Source organism: Rhinolophus ferrumequinum, chromosome 26 (assembly GCF_004115265.2).
Source record: "Rhinolophus ferrumequinum isolate MPI-CBG mRhiFer1 chromosome 26, mRhiFer1_v1.p, whole genome shotgun sequence".
NCBI lineage: Eukaryota > Metazoa > Chordata > Mammalia > Chiroptera > Rhinolophidae > Rhinolophus > Rhinolophus ferrumequinum.
In genome coordinates, this window is record NC_046309.1 from 9,953,468 (window position 1) to 9,968,094 (window position 14,627).

A 14,627-nucleotide genomic window follows, 5' to 3' on the forward strand; every position below is an offset into this window, starting at 1 on the left:
AAAAAGAACACGCTTCTAGAAGACTGAAAAACAGTACATTACAACTCACTAATTCTCCAGAAACCACTTCCCAGCTAGGAAAAAATTCTTTGTTACGTATATCTCTGTCAATCTTTCTTTCTCTCTGGGAACAGAGTAAAATTTCTAGGATCTGAGATGCACACACTTTGGATCGACAATTTCATACTATAATCCGTAGAACACCCAATTCTACCTTACAACATGTTTCTTAACACAACACATGACACTCTTATATAAATATTCTTCATATTTCCTGCACACAATTAATACTCAATAAATAGTAATAGCTAATATTATGGTTACCAGTAAGTCACAGGGATTTTTTTGTGTGGAGAATATATAGCATGGCTGTGGACTCAGCCTGAAGTAAGTTTTAACTCTGGTTCCTCCCCTAATATCTGTGACCTAGGTAGATTGTATTATCTTCCCTCAGCTTAGTTTGTCATTTGTAAAAAAAGGGATAGTAATGTAAATTTCACAGGGGAATGGTAAGGATTAGATGAATATAGTAAATCCTTCTCACATATTATGGCACATATTAAGCACAGTAAGTGACAGTAATTTTTATCATTACCTTTTTCACTACCATAGGTGGAATCCCATCTTGTCTAATTTTTAACTCATTTGTAATTTCTTCGTCTTCCATACTTAGTTACAATATTTCCTCAAGTTACAGGTAAATTAAAAAAATTTCTTTTAAAAATCATTTCTGAAAGTCATTACATTTTATAACCAATGTTGAAAGAAATTTGCCAGATGGTAACAAAGGACTAACGACATCTACAGTTGTGAAAATGTAGTTCGGCAAAGACTTTTTATTCTAATTTGACTCATTTCAGTTAAATTTTAACTTTAAGCTGAGATTTCCAATGCCATTTACATTGTCTTAAATATTATAATACTGGGCAATATTACCATAGAATCTTAGTATACACAAAACAGAACAGAGATAAAGCTTTGAGGTAAAATTTATGGCAAATGAACAAATAACAGAATAACAGCAATTCCCCTAAAAAGGAAGATGTCCACATACAGCTTTGTTTCATTTTGTATTTCAGTGCAAAAAAATTATCTGCTATAAGTGATGAAACACAAATGAAGTCAGTTTAAACATCTCAGAATAGACTGACTATATAGTGCTCAAAGCTTGGAGGAAGTTGGCATGACCTACCACATATTATAAAGGGTTTTGATTAACACAGGCACAACATCTGCTGAAGAGAAGTTATTTAAATTTCAGAGATACAATTAAGGAAACACTAGAAATTAGAATAGGTAAATCTTGTGTGGCACACCTGTCCATCCTAACGTTGTTAAAGAAAATATGAACATAAGGTACAAAGAACATGGCTATCACAATGCCATGCAATTTGTTGCCAATGGGTAAAAGTGACTCAGAACATTCAAACATTCTAAATACGAAGATTTATAGGATTCTATCAACTAGTGAATAACAATATAAAAATAATTATGTACATTTGTCTATTATTAAATTAATAAAATTTTTAATAGCTTATAGATCCTAGAATTGAAGAAGTATAGAATGAAAATACAATATAAAATAATCAAACCTTTTATCAATTATAAAATATACCATAAAAATACAGTTCTATGCCAACCTGGTCCAAATATAGCCCACTATGAAAATCAGAGGGCTAAACAAAAGTTTGTTATTTATCTTACAAAACAAAGATGTATGTAAAGCACTGTTTATTACGTCTTCCATACATTATGAAGGAAACCACCTCGACTTAAATGGCCACAAGCTAACTTACTTGTATAAACACTGTTTTGCATGGTAACATTTTAAAGAGTAAACAAAAATTTCCCATGTCCAGATTTTTTAACATCTTGTGCTTATCACATCTCTTTTTAGAACCAAGGGATATTCAACCTCAGACAGGTGGACTATTCAACTCATTACTCCATACCTCCTCAGCTTCTCCCTTTCTTCTCTCTCCCTTTCTTCTCTTCTCTTCAGGCGTTCCTGGTTTCTTTTCTCCTGCTTCTCAGCTACAACTCTCTTCAAAAACAATGACATTTTAAATAATATAAATGAGGAGCATTATTTACTGGGCCTATTCTTAGTGAGCATTATCCTACACTTGACCATATCTGGTTTCCCATATTACACCAGTAACATTAAAATCTGTTTACGAACAATTCAATTTGAAGTTTTGACAGTTGTAATCATTAGGCTTATGAGTCTGGTTTTCAAAATCTTTTCCCCTTTTGGGGAACTTTTTAAAAATTTCATTACCTATGACTTTTTCATATTTTTACATCACTTCTGTTAAGCTTTTTCTCCTCTGAATGTTTTCTAGTATTATTTTGTATTTTTCTAAGAAATCAACCATTACATATCACTACAAGTTCCCATGCTCTGATTTCCAATAAAGAAATATCTTCTGTCACTTCCAATTATCATCCTGATGTTGCTTTTAAAAACACTAGTAAAACGTCAACAGTTTTGTTGCTAGGTTTATATTTGCAAAGACGCCCAAAAAGGTACCATTTTTGAGTTTTAACTTAAGAGTCCAATAACCATTTGCTGTAGTAAAAGTCATCATTTAAAAAAACTGAACTGAAGATCATTCTAGCTACTCAGAATACTGAGAACTCACTGTTAACTACAATATCCACTGACTCTGCTTGTGTATACCTCCTCAGAAATACCTTTTTTTGTTTGCTTTTCTCTTCTCAAAAGCACTCAGCAGATGAGTAAAAACTGTGTTGCCTTTCTCACAATAGCCTACATATTTAAGTGACAGTGACTGTCCTTTTTAAAATAGGTTTCATTCTAAACCCTTCTGAAATGGGGGCAGAAATGTAAAATAAAACCTTAAGTCATACAAGCTTGCTATTTAGTGAATAACTGCAAAATATTTCAAATAAATATTGGACTCATTTTCTCAACCTTCCTTTCAAGTATTATAATTATTAATGTCACAGAAAAAAATAAAAAATTTAGGGGACTCTGTGTAAAAGAATTAGTTTACAACTCAGTTCGCAAGATTCCTAATTTAACACATTCAACACAAATTACTGCCTCCATGATGGGTTAAGTATTTAAAGGTCTATTTCTTAGATATCATCCATTAAACCAGCTATCATCTCCATTAAAATCCTACACTACTCAATATGAATTGTTAAGAGAATCACAGTCAAGAATACTATACAAAAAGACAATACAGATCAAAAGCATGAGTGGCTAAGTTGGATAAAGTGAGTGATATTAATTTACCAATGTACCTTTAATTCTTCAAGCTTCTCTCTTATTTCAATAAATCCCAGGTGCAGTTTACCCCCAAAATGATCAGCCAGTCGCCTATCATTATCATGAAGACCTAAATATGCAGAGCAGACTTCACAGACTCGGAGTTTCTGCTGTTGGAAACTGGAAGCTGGCATAGAATTCCGATAAACTTCCTAAACAAAAGTGAGAAAAACAATGTCATGTAAACCTCACTGAAAGTCATACAATTGAAGAAAATATACTATGTTTACACCAAAAATATTTTCTCATGGATACACTAAAGCATGGCTATTTTGTCATGCAAATTACAGATTTCCCATTACCCTCATCTTCTGTCCTCTGGACTGCTCCACTGGAGATAAAATATCAGAGCCTCAAATATCTTTTGATTCAGATAGTTGTACTGTGATTATGTAATAAAATATCCTTGTTTTAGGAAATACACACTGAAGTATTTAGGGATAAGGAGGCATCATATATCTGCAACTTACTGTTAAATAGTTGAAAGACACACGAGAATGATAAAGGAAATGTAAAATGTTAACACTTGGGGACTGCGGGTGAAGGATATGTGGGATTCTTTATACTATTTTACTTTTCAAAAATACTTCAAAGTAAAACAATTTCAAAAAGGAAAACACAAATGTATGACACAAAGGCAAATCGATTAAATTTTTGTGCCTTGTTAATCCTCCTCTTTCTACTTGCACATAGAGAAAAGGCTTCAGGCTTAGTGGCCATATTGCTACTGCAAATTGATGAGTATAAAGATGAATCCATAGAGCTAAGCATGAATGAACATAAAGCTAGAGTAGCTTGTATGCCAGAAGTCATCATGGAGCTGCTGCACCAGCCTAACCTCCCTAACCTTGAATATTTATTAAATGAGAAAAATAAAACCCTTCTGTGGTTAAGCCATTATAAGTTTTCTACTATGTGCAGATAAACACAATCTATAATGAGCAAGTAAATTTTTTGATGCACTGTCCTTAGTAAAAATCAACTGATAATACATAATAGGCTAAAGATACTAAGCTACTATGTACAGCTGATTCTTGAAAAACATGGGTTTGAACTGCGTGGGCCCATTTATATGAAGATTTAAAATATATTGGCAATTTTTTTTTTGGAGATTTGTGCAAATGCAGTCAGGTTTCTGATCAGGACCGCCCTTATCTATCAAGCTGCTGCCCCGAGCCTCGAAGGGAGAAGACAAACACCAGCTGCTAGTCTTCTGGTTGTACAACAGGACAGCCTGGACAACAAGAACTTTTGTCTGGATTGGTTCTATCAATGCTCTGACGTCAGGAAGTCCCCTGCTAGTAAGGGACTGACTGCCTTTTACCGTTCTTTGCGCTTAGACAGTGCCTGTGGCCACCCAGACCCCGGGAGTTCAACATTGACGGGCCAGTGGTTTACTTGCCCCCAAACACAGTATCTTAATTTAGCCTTTAGATCGGGGGTCACAAAGACCTTGAAGGCTCATTACACACAATGCTCTATGGAAAGGACTGTCAACGCGAGGGGAAAGAACCCCGATCGAACACCATGAAAGTCTAGGATTATACCGCTGAAGATGCCACGGCACGTGGTTACAGAAAAGGCCGTTCTAGCCATCAAGCCCGCAACGAGCAATTCCTGCTGGAGAAATCTGTCCAGATGCTGCGCATGACTTCACAGGATTCACCAGAGAGCTGATAAAGGAAATCACTACAGAGATTGGGGACATGACAAAACAGGTGAGGTGAAGGGTTTCAACATAAGGATCTCGGAGAATTTCAAGAGCTAACAGACATCACATCCGAGGCACTAACAAGAAGACTTGATGGAGAGGAGCGCTTCTGAACCAGCGCCAGACGAGGAGGAAGACGACGCAGGAGGAGCAGTGTCAGAACACAAACTGACATCAGACACTCGGGCAGAAGGGGGTCCGCTACTCAAAACTGCTTTTGACTTCTTTTACACCACGGACCCTTCTACAACACGGGCACTGAAACTAAAACAAACAGCGGAAGAAGGACTGGTACCTTACGGAAACCTTCAGAGAAATGAAAAAGCAAAACGGTCCGCCAAAAACTATGGTGTGATTCCACAGATGCCCCCAGTTTGCCTGTCTTCTGCCCCCCCGTCCACTGCCCCTGCCACCCTCGAGTCAGCCAGACCAGTCCCTCCTCAGCCTCCTCACGTGAAGATGACAGGATGAAGACCTTGGTGACGAGCCACTTCCACTTAATGAACAGTAAATAACCTTCATGCCCTACAGTTAATCAACTTATCTGCGTTTATGTGTGTCTGTGTGTGGAAACCTAGTGACGTGCAGCAAGAACCGCAGGAGACGTTCCTGCGCCATGATCACCATCGCCTACGCATTCATCGTGTGGATCATCGTGTGCAGGCTGGTCCTGAGTGGACAGCCTCTCCTTACATAGGCGTAAGGGGCTATTTAATATAGAATTAGTAACGTGTTAACTTTTCTTACTGTTTTATAACTTTGTTTTCCAGGAATTACATTACCGTACAGCATGCCCCCATCTTATTATATAAGACCAGTCTTATATTATAGTACAACAAGACTGGGTTTTATATTAATTTTTGCTCCAAAAGATGCATTAGAGCTGATGGTCCGCTAGGTCTTATTTTTGGGGAAACACAGTAAGCTTCTACTTTAAGATGCTACAATGACAAATTAAACCCAGCTGCATGACACAGAAGCAATGACGACAACTGCAAAAGCAGAGAGTACAATCCCATCTGAAGGCAATTTTCTAAAAAAAACATCAGTTGGGCTAAACAAAACAGACTTTGTTTGCAGGACATCAGATTGTGAGCTGGGCTGTGGAGGAAAAATGACAGGAGGCTCCAAGGTACTAGCAGACTGTACTGAGGGGGAAAGAGAAGCGAGAATGCTGACGCTGCATGGAGTAGACTGGGGGATATGGTGTCACTGTAACCAGGTACATGCAGAGTGTATGTGTGTGCCTGTTGGGTTGTGTAGAGACTGTTAAGTATGACTAGCTGGTGTAGTTAATTTTATTTACCAGTTATAAATTTCAACATTATCAATGGCTCTAAATTCTAAAAACCATTCATTCTGACACACACCCATTAGTATAACATGGACTAATTAAATATTTTTACACTGGTTTGAATTTCCTTTAATAGTAGTAACTGCAATAATTTCAAGTCAAATATATGTGCTTTAAGAAGTACAGATACTAAGGCTCTATACACCACCAATAAGAATTTAGTTACCTCTGCTTCTCTTTTCTTTGCCCGTGCTTTCTCTACTTCATCCATTACTTTCTGGGATTCTTCCACATTCCCTTCAGCTCCTAGTTGTTCCACCTTGGCCAACAATTTACCAATTTCTTCATTTAACTCATGAACACGTTCTGCCTAGAAAAAAACAGAAAAGATCGTGAATAAAAAGCAGAGTAAGAATCAAAGTCCACAGTGTTCAGAGAAGACGTAAGTGAACTCAGGCAATATGAGAATAAACAATGCTTTCTAAGCACATCATAAATGAATTTGTGGGATATCAGGATGTTTTGAGCCTGCCTGTCTTCACTTCAGTAAAGTCAAGGATACACACAACTGATCTTGATATAATTATTACTTTCCAACCTCGCTTTGGCAGTGCACTCCAAGTATAAGATACCTTTGCTCCCACAGTCCAGCCCCCTCTGTACCTTCTCAAACCATCTCTTGGTGGTGTCCTAATTCACAACAAAATCCGTATTTCTCTTGTTTCCCAAATTTATCCTGTTTTCTGCCTCTGACTTTGCACATACTGTTGCCTCTTCCTGGGATGTCATCCCTTAGCTCCCTTGCCTGTCAAGATCCAACTCAAGAGTCTATTCTGTGACGTTTTTGAAAATCAATCCCATCTCACCACCACTTACATTAAGCAGAGACCCACCCCCCTTTTGCGCCATCTTGTATATTTTATGATAATATATATATATGTATATTTTATATATATAGCAATCTGTATGTTCTAATGTCCAACAAATAGCATCAAGTCAAATGTGAGTTTAAAAAATGAATAGGTGAATACTCTTTCAAGCAAAGATACGGCTTTAGAGTCCAACAGATCTGGCTTATGGCCAAACCAGCTACCAGGTGTACAGTTTTGGCCCTGTTACTTAACCTGAATTTACTTCCTCATCTGCGAAGTAGGGATTAGGACCTATCTCACACAGCTGTGAGAACTGAGAACACGTGCCTTGTGCACATACTGCGCAGTACATGACTGATTTGTAGTATACCAGCACGGCGCCCCTTCTCCCTTAGCTCATGTCTTCCCAGTAGGATTAATTCTTGACTTGGGATTTGAGATGCCTCCTCCTCCTCAGCAGCAGCACCACCGTCATCCTGGAAATCTACTTCATCCCTATTCTTTTAATGGTACATGATACATATACATAGTTTTTATTTTGGCCACAAAATAAGTATTCACCCTGTGTGGCCAATTATATCAGAAAGAAGGTTCTAATTTGATACAGACATCCAGTCCCAACAAACTAGTGTACCAACAATTTTTACATCTCAAATTTCTTTCAATCTAAGATATTTGCCCCTCAAAGAAATCCCCAACTCTATTATCATTACCTTACCTCTTTAACAAAGTGGGATTTTTCTTTAAACATCTGTCATGGAATGATTGCATTAATGCCCTGCAACTCTTCACCCTTCCCTGCACCCATGCCTTTTGCTATGTAACCAAGTATACTCTGAATCTCAACTTGGACATACAACATATAACTTGGACATGTAACAGGACAGTAGCAAACATGATACACGGCTTGAAAAACGCTCATATGACTAGGCTTCATGCTTTTGCACCTCTACTCCCATCATGAGAACACAGTTCAGTAGCATCCAGCTAACTGGAAGACATGGGAGTGAGCCTAGCTAAGACAATAATAACTGGCTAGTCAAGTTCAGCCTAAATCATCGACTGCAGACTCATGGGCTAAATAAATACAGTTTTAAATCACTGAGTTTTGAGGTACTTTTTTAAACAGTATTTTTGTAGTGATGGATAACCAATACAGCGTGAGGTCCAGCCAGTACCTGTGCATCTCTTTCAACCATGAGGTATTAGATCGCTTGTACTTACGATGCCCATCTTTATAGTACCCATCTTCAGAGAACATTTTAGAAAAAGTTGGTTAAAAGTAAGCTTTCCTCAAATAAGGGAATCCATTTACCTTTGTACATATGAGTACATATCTAAGCATTATGTTTAATGTCATCTGAAATCTCTCTGTGTAATTCTGTCTCCATTCTACATTTTCATAAAATGTACCAGACCACACTGAATGGTATAGAATATTATAAAGTAGTAAATCATCAATCGACAAAATGCAATATACAGGCACTTCCTGGATCATTTGAACCAACCAACTCTATATAGGAAAAATAAACACACTGTGGATATTAGATAATATTTAAAAAATTACTAACTTTATGGATATGATTTTGTGGTTATGTTTTAGAGGTGAAATGAATTTGCTTTTAAAATAAACAATAACTGAAAGCTGACAGCTTTGAATCCACTGATTCACTATAGTTTTCCCTTCTACTTTTTGCATATAAATTCAGAATGAAACATTTTTAAAAAGTAGTAAAGTAGAACATCTGAAAAACACTCAAAATTGAACATTTAAAAAAACTGAGCAATCCATTTGGAAAGTAGGCATAAGACACACACAGACATTTCACTGAAGAGGATATACAGATGGCAAATAAGCATGTGAAAAAAATGTTCAAAGTCATTAGTCATTAGGGAAATGCAAATTAAAACCACAATGAGATATCACTAAACACCTTTCAGAAGGGATAAAATGAGACAGTGACACCATCAAATGCTGCCATGGATGTGGAGAAAGTGGATCACTAATACACTGCTGGTAAGAATGTAAAATGGGACAACCACTCTAGAAAAAAGTCTGGCACTTGCTTTCAAAACTGGAAATGGCCTTATCACATGACCCAGCAATTATACTCTTGGGCACTTATCCTAAAGAAATGAAAACTTAAGTCCACACAAAAATCTGTACACAAATGTTTACTGAAGCTTTAATGATATTAACCAAAAAGCTGAAAACCACCTAAATGTCTCCTTAATTGTGTGAATGATTAAACTGTGATATATCCATGCCATGGAATGCTACCCAGAAATATAAAGGAACGAACTGATACTGATACATACAACTTGTATGAATCTGAAGGAAGTTGTGATGAGTGAAAAAAGCCATCTCAAAAGGATATACACTCTCTGATTCCATTTATGTAATATTAAATGAAATAAAGATGAAGATCAGTGATTGCCAGCAGCTAGAGAAAAGGGGGTGGGTGGCTTTGGCTATAAAAGGGCTACATAAGGGAGTCTTGTGATGCTCCAGTTAATTTAATTATGGTGGTAGTTACCCGTTACACATGTGATAACATTACATTACACACACACACAAATGAGCGCATGATTAACTGGTGATATCTGAATAAAATGTAAGGACTGGACCAATATTCTTTGCTTTGTTACTGTACTACATAGTTGTGTGAGATGTTAACGTAAGGAGAGGCTAGAGCAGAGTACATAGAATTCCCTGTAAATGTCTTTACAATCTCTGTGAATATAATTTTTCAAAATAATAAATTAATAATAGTACACTGAAATTGTATTTTGTACTATTGAAATGATTGAAATACTTACCTTTGCTGCCACTTCAGCACTAATCTCTTCTTGAGTTTCTGCTAATCTTTTCTTAGCCACTTCTGTTCTTCGATCACAATCTGCAATGAATGACTGCAGATGATCCATAGCCTACAAAGTTTAATTAAAAGACAATTATTGATAGAAAAATCAACTTTATTCAGAAATATCTTTTCTCAAAAAATTATACTTTTTTTAAAAAATGCTACTATGAAGGTAAAATAAAAAGCAGATTAAAAAATGAATCGGAAATACTATTCATCTATCAAATTGGCAAAGAGTAAACATCAGTAATTCCCAGGAAAGGTAAGGCTGTAAACAAACTGCCATTCTCATATTCTGCTGAAGGAAGAAGCCTAAACCAGTGGCAGCCTTTATAAAAAGGCAATGTGGTAATTGGTATCAAATGCCTTAAAAATGTCCCCCAACTTAGTAATTTTACTTCCAGAAATTTGTTCTAAGAAAAGTAATCAGAGATGTATGGAGATATTAATATTCAAAGATGTTCTTCACAGTGTTATTTTTAATAGTTCATTTAAAAGTAAACTTTTAAAATTTATTCCCAAGTTAAGCAATTTGGACTTCCATATGTTACTGTACAGATATACAGATAATTTGGGAAATGTTTTAATTGAAAATATAAATTTACTCAGCATATATAGAATTCTAAAAATGGTTGGTCAACCCAAGAATTTCTTGAAAGTGAAAAGCAGTAGAGGTCACTTAAAGCTTTTATTTGTGATGACAAATAGCTATTAACTCTTTTAATTTAAAATTCATCTTTAAATTAAACCAAAAATCTACCATATTAACATTTCCTTATGTGAAGATAAAAGTGGCATCTCAAAGCATTGGGAGAGACAAGATGGACTAACCAATAAATAGTATTGTGTCAACTAAGTAGTTATCTGTAAAAAGAAAGCTGTATCTACCTCAATTCCTTAGACAAGAATAAATTTAAGTTGGATCCAAGGTTTAAGTGTATAAAATGAAGCCATAAAAATACCAGAAGAAATCATGTGAGAGAAATCATAACCTCAAATGAGGGATGGCCTTTCAAATTAATCCCATATCTTTAAAAGATTAATAAATTAGACAAAAATATTCTGCAAGGCCCATTACCACCATAAGAAAAACGGGGGAAAAAATCCAATGTATTATCAGAGACAAAGGACTCTGATAATTACGTATGAATTTTTGTAATATGTAAAGTTACTACAAATCAGCTAGAAAAATGCTAACACCCAAAGTTAGCCAATAGCCCAAACCAGTAACTGTACAGATAATTCACTGAAAAGGAACTATAAACAGATATTAAAACATATGAAATATGTTCAGACTCACTCATAAGAGAAATGCAAATTAAAACTACACTTTATATTCCACATTTCATCTATCAAAGTTGCCAAGTAATCTTGACAACACACTATGTGGCCATATGGGAAACAATCTCATATTACTGGTGGGACGATAAATTGGTAATTCTGTTTTTTGAAACTCCAAGTCTTTTTATTTTACTTACAATGAAATGTTATGCTAAATTTATTAACAAACAGCAAAGTTGTTGTATTTCTCTCAGGTTCCTTAAGCTTATTTATACTAACTTGTTAATTCTGATGGACAGCAATCTGGCAAAATTACTCTTTGACTCAGTTATTCTATATCTAGACATTTATTCTAGACACTTGATATGTAAAAATAGTACTTTACCATACTATAATAGAAAAAGACTAAAAAATAACCTAAATATCCTACCCATACCCTTACATCCAGATGGTGAATTTCTGCTGTATTTTATGCACATTGTATATTAAATGATAACCCAATTACTTTAAGATGCTTCCCCCAATTGTTTCAGCCACGTATTAAATTCTGTGTATATAGATGGTTTTCATTTCCATTAGCAGAAATTAGAAGTTCAGAAAAGCAGATGGAGGGCCTACTTACTGCTGTTATCTCCCAAACCAAATAAAACACCTATCACCTCACTGATAAAAAGTGTTGTAAGATTTATGCTCATCAGTTTTATGTAATGCTGACTGGTATGTTTTATTGAAGTATGAAAAAAAGTTTCCCTATTTTTACATAAACAATTCCCATGTTTGTATAAAAACAATATAGTCAGATTTGGAGCCCTTCAGATACCTAAATGGTATCTTTTATTTCCTCTAATAGTTCTTCTGTTAGTTTTACATAAAAAACTGTGTCCTTAACATCCTCCCTCTCTCCACCTGTGTATTTACAGATATAAAAATGAGTATGAATGTAAAAATTCAGTAGATTATTAGAGGACCTTATATAAACTAGAAATTAGTTGTTTATATTTTACTTAAATTGATATTTCTTTAATCATGACGACTTTATTGGGAAGAATATGCTCAATTTTCAAAAGAATACATGAATTGCATGACTTTCGCATGTTTTCTTAAAATACCCAGTTTCACTTTTTTTTTTTTAAACTTTTATTTATTTGTGTTTTTCCAGGACCCATCAGCTCCAAGTCACCTAGTTGTTTCAATCTACTTGTGCAGGGTGCAACTCACTGGTCCATGTGGGGATCGAACCGGCAACCTTGTTGTTAAGAGCACCGTGCTCTAACCAACTGAGCTAACCGGCTGCCCTTCATCTTACATTGTTAAAAAATATTGTTAGTTAGGAAAGTATATGATCTTACTTTAGTACTACCTCATATAACCAAAGGCTAAGAGCCTTTTCCTATTAAGAGAAATTAATACATATTCAAAATGTTTTATTGCAAAAGATAACCTAACCCATTAAAGCAAAATCACATACATCAAGTTCAAAGAAAAAATCTTGTTCTTTGGATGCAATTTCATAATCTGCTCTTAAAGCCAGGTCATGGACTTTCAGACATTCTCCAAGATCCATCCTCTAAAAGGAAAAAAAGACACGTTACTGAAATAGAAACATTTTTCAAAAACTCATTAACAATCACAGTAATCTTCAAAATACATATTAAGTCATACAGATGCTTCTTTATTTATGGACTTCCAAATTACAAAATTTCATAGACAAGTATAAAACTTGGTGCCAGAAAAAAACCATATCAATTCTGTCTACCAACAGATGGGAACAGTGATCACTTTTGTACTTAAGAACAAATAGACAGGGAAAAAAGCCTGTCAGAATCTGAAAAAAGCTCTTAGCCACAACCTGCTTATGTGTATAACAAAGGATATGATCACCTATTCTGGACAATATCCCATGCTAAAAAGGACAGTGAATTCACTGGATTACGATTCAAAAAGACTGATATCCCAGATAAAATGTAAAAAAGAAATATGAAGTCCTATAGTTATATCTAAGAAGACAAGTTTATAAGTAACTAGGTATGAGCAGAAAATTATAGAAAAATTGGAAAACTTACTAGTCAAGAGTTAAGGGGTACAAGGTGGCATGACTGAGGTAAATTTATGTGATATAAAAGTAACTTACAGGATATAGTATGAACAAAGTGAGAAATCTTACTGAAGGCTGGTTTTAAAATCAAACCTCTTCTCCGAAAGACACATTCTGTGTGCTAACATATTTCAAAAGGGATACAAATAAACTAGACAAATGGTCTCAAAATCAAGCTATACAAAAAAGCCCGAGAAGAAGTAATTAGATGGAGGAAAAATCAACATGTAAACCTAGTCATCTATCCACTGAAGAACTTTCAGTATGAAATAGAAATAGATTTTATTATGGCCCCAAGGGACTGCAGAGTCAGATTTTAACTCTTTCCATGTGAGAAAATACTTTCTAATGATCAGAGCTTTCCAAAAATGGAGTAAGTTTCCTCAGGAGTTACTGAGTTACCAGGTAACGGAGAGATTCAAATATAGTTTAGACAACCATTTTTCTAGGATATTGAGGAAAGAATTCAACCACCAGGTAGCTTTTATTCTTCCAACTCTGAGATGTTATGACTATCTAAAAAAAGGTCTCTCGAACTGCATTATTTCAGTTCTTGATTAAATAAAGGAACAAATGGGCAAGTAAGTAGACAATGCCGTCGAAGATATCCTTTGGGAAATAATAAGGAATGTTCACCTCGAGTATAAAAGCCCTCATATCACACTAATGGCTTTGAAGTCTCATTGTGTTGCTGAGAATGCCAAGCTTTCCCAGGCCCCATTGCTTCCTCTCATTCATTAGTCTACGGGTTAATAAACTAAGGACTTTTCCAGTGATGAGAAACAGCAACTGAAACCTTATATAGACATGTGGAAATTCAAAGCTGCTTATTAAGCAACATTTATTAAGGCTGCAGAAAAAAAAGGTAATATTCTTTAAAACAGAACATGCAGGAAAATAAGACAGGAATAAAAGAAGTTAATGGCAAAAGAATGTTGTTACCCTCTTTGCTATACCAGCCATTTGATTAATAGCATTTCTTAATTAATAGCATCGTAATATTAATCACTCCAACAATTCCCTTTGCATTTGTATGTATTTCCGCAGCTATAGTTGCTCAGGGGAGGCCAAACTGCTTTCATAAAATGTTAAGATGTCACAGTTTGAAATGTCTTTCATCCACTTAAGTGGCTCTCAACCTGGACCTGGGCAGTTTTTAAATAATACTGATGGAGAATTTTGAAAAGGGGCCCAAGCCCTACCTTCCAAAAA

At 35.4% G+C, this 14,627-nt stretch overlaps 1 protein-coding gene across 6 annotated transcripts in view; it reads right to left on the reverse strand.

Moving 5' to 3' along the window:
• LUC7L2 (LUC7 like 2, pre-mRNA splicing factor) overlaps positions 1-14,627 on the reverse strand; it is a 59,723-nt gene that overhangs the window by 16,083 nt on the left and 29,013 nt on the right. For all 6 annotated transcript variants that reach the window (XM_033099242.1, XM_033099240.1, XM_033099241.1 and 3 more), the window contains 5 exons: positions 12,789-12,887; positions 9,996-10,106; positions 6,530-6,673; positions 3,274-3,450; positions 1,953-2,044 (listed from right to left, as the gene is read on the reverse strand). In XM_033099242.1, the coding sequence (XP_032955133.1) occupies positions 1,953-2,044; positions 3,274-3,450; positions 6,530-6,673; positions 9,996-10,106; positions 12,789-12,884 (620 nt within the window). In that variant the 5' untranslated portion in view covers positions 12,885-12,887. The remainder of the gene's footprint in view (positions 1-1,952; positions 2,045-3,273; positions 3,451-6,529; positions 6,674-9,995; positions 10,107-12,788; positions 12,888-14,627) is intronic.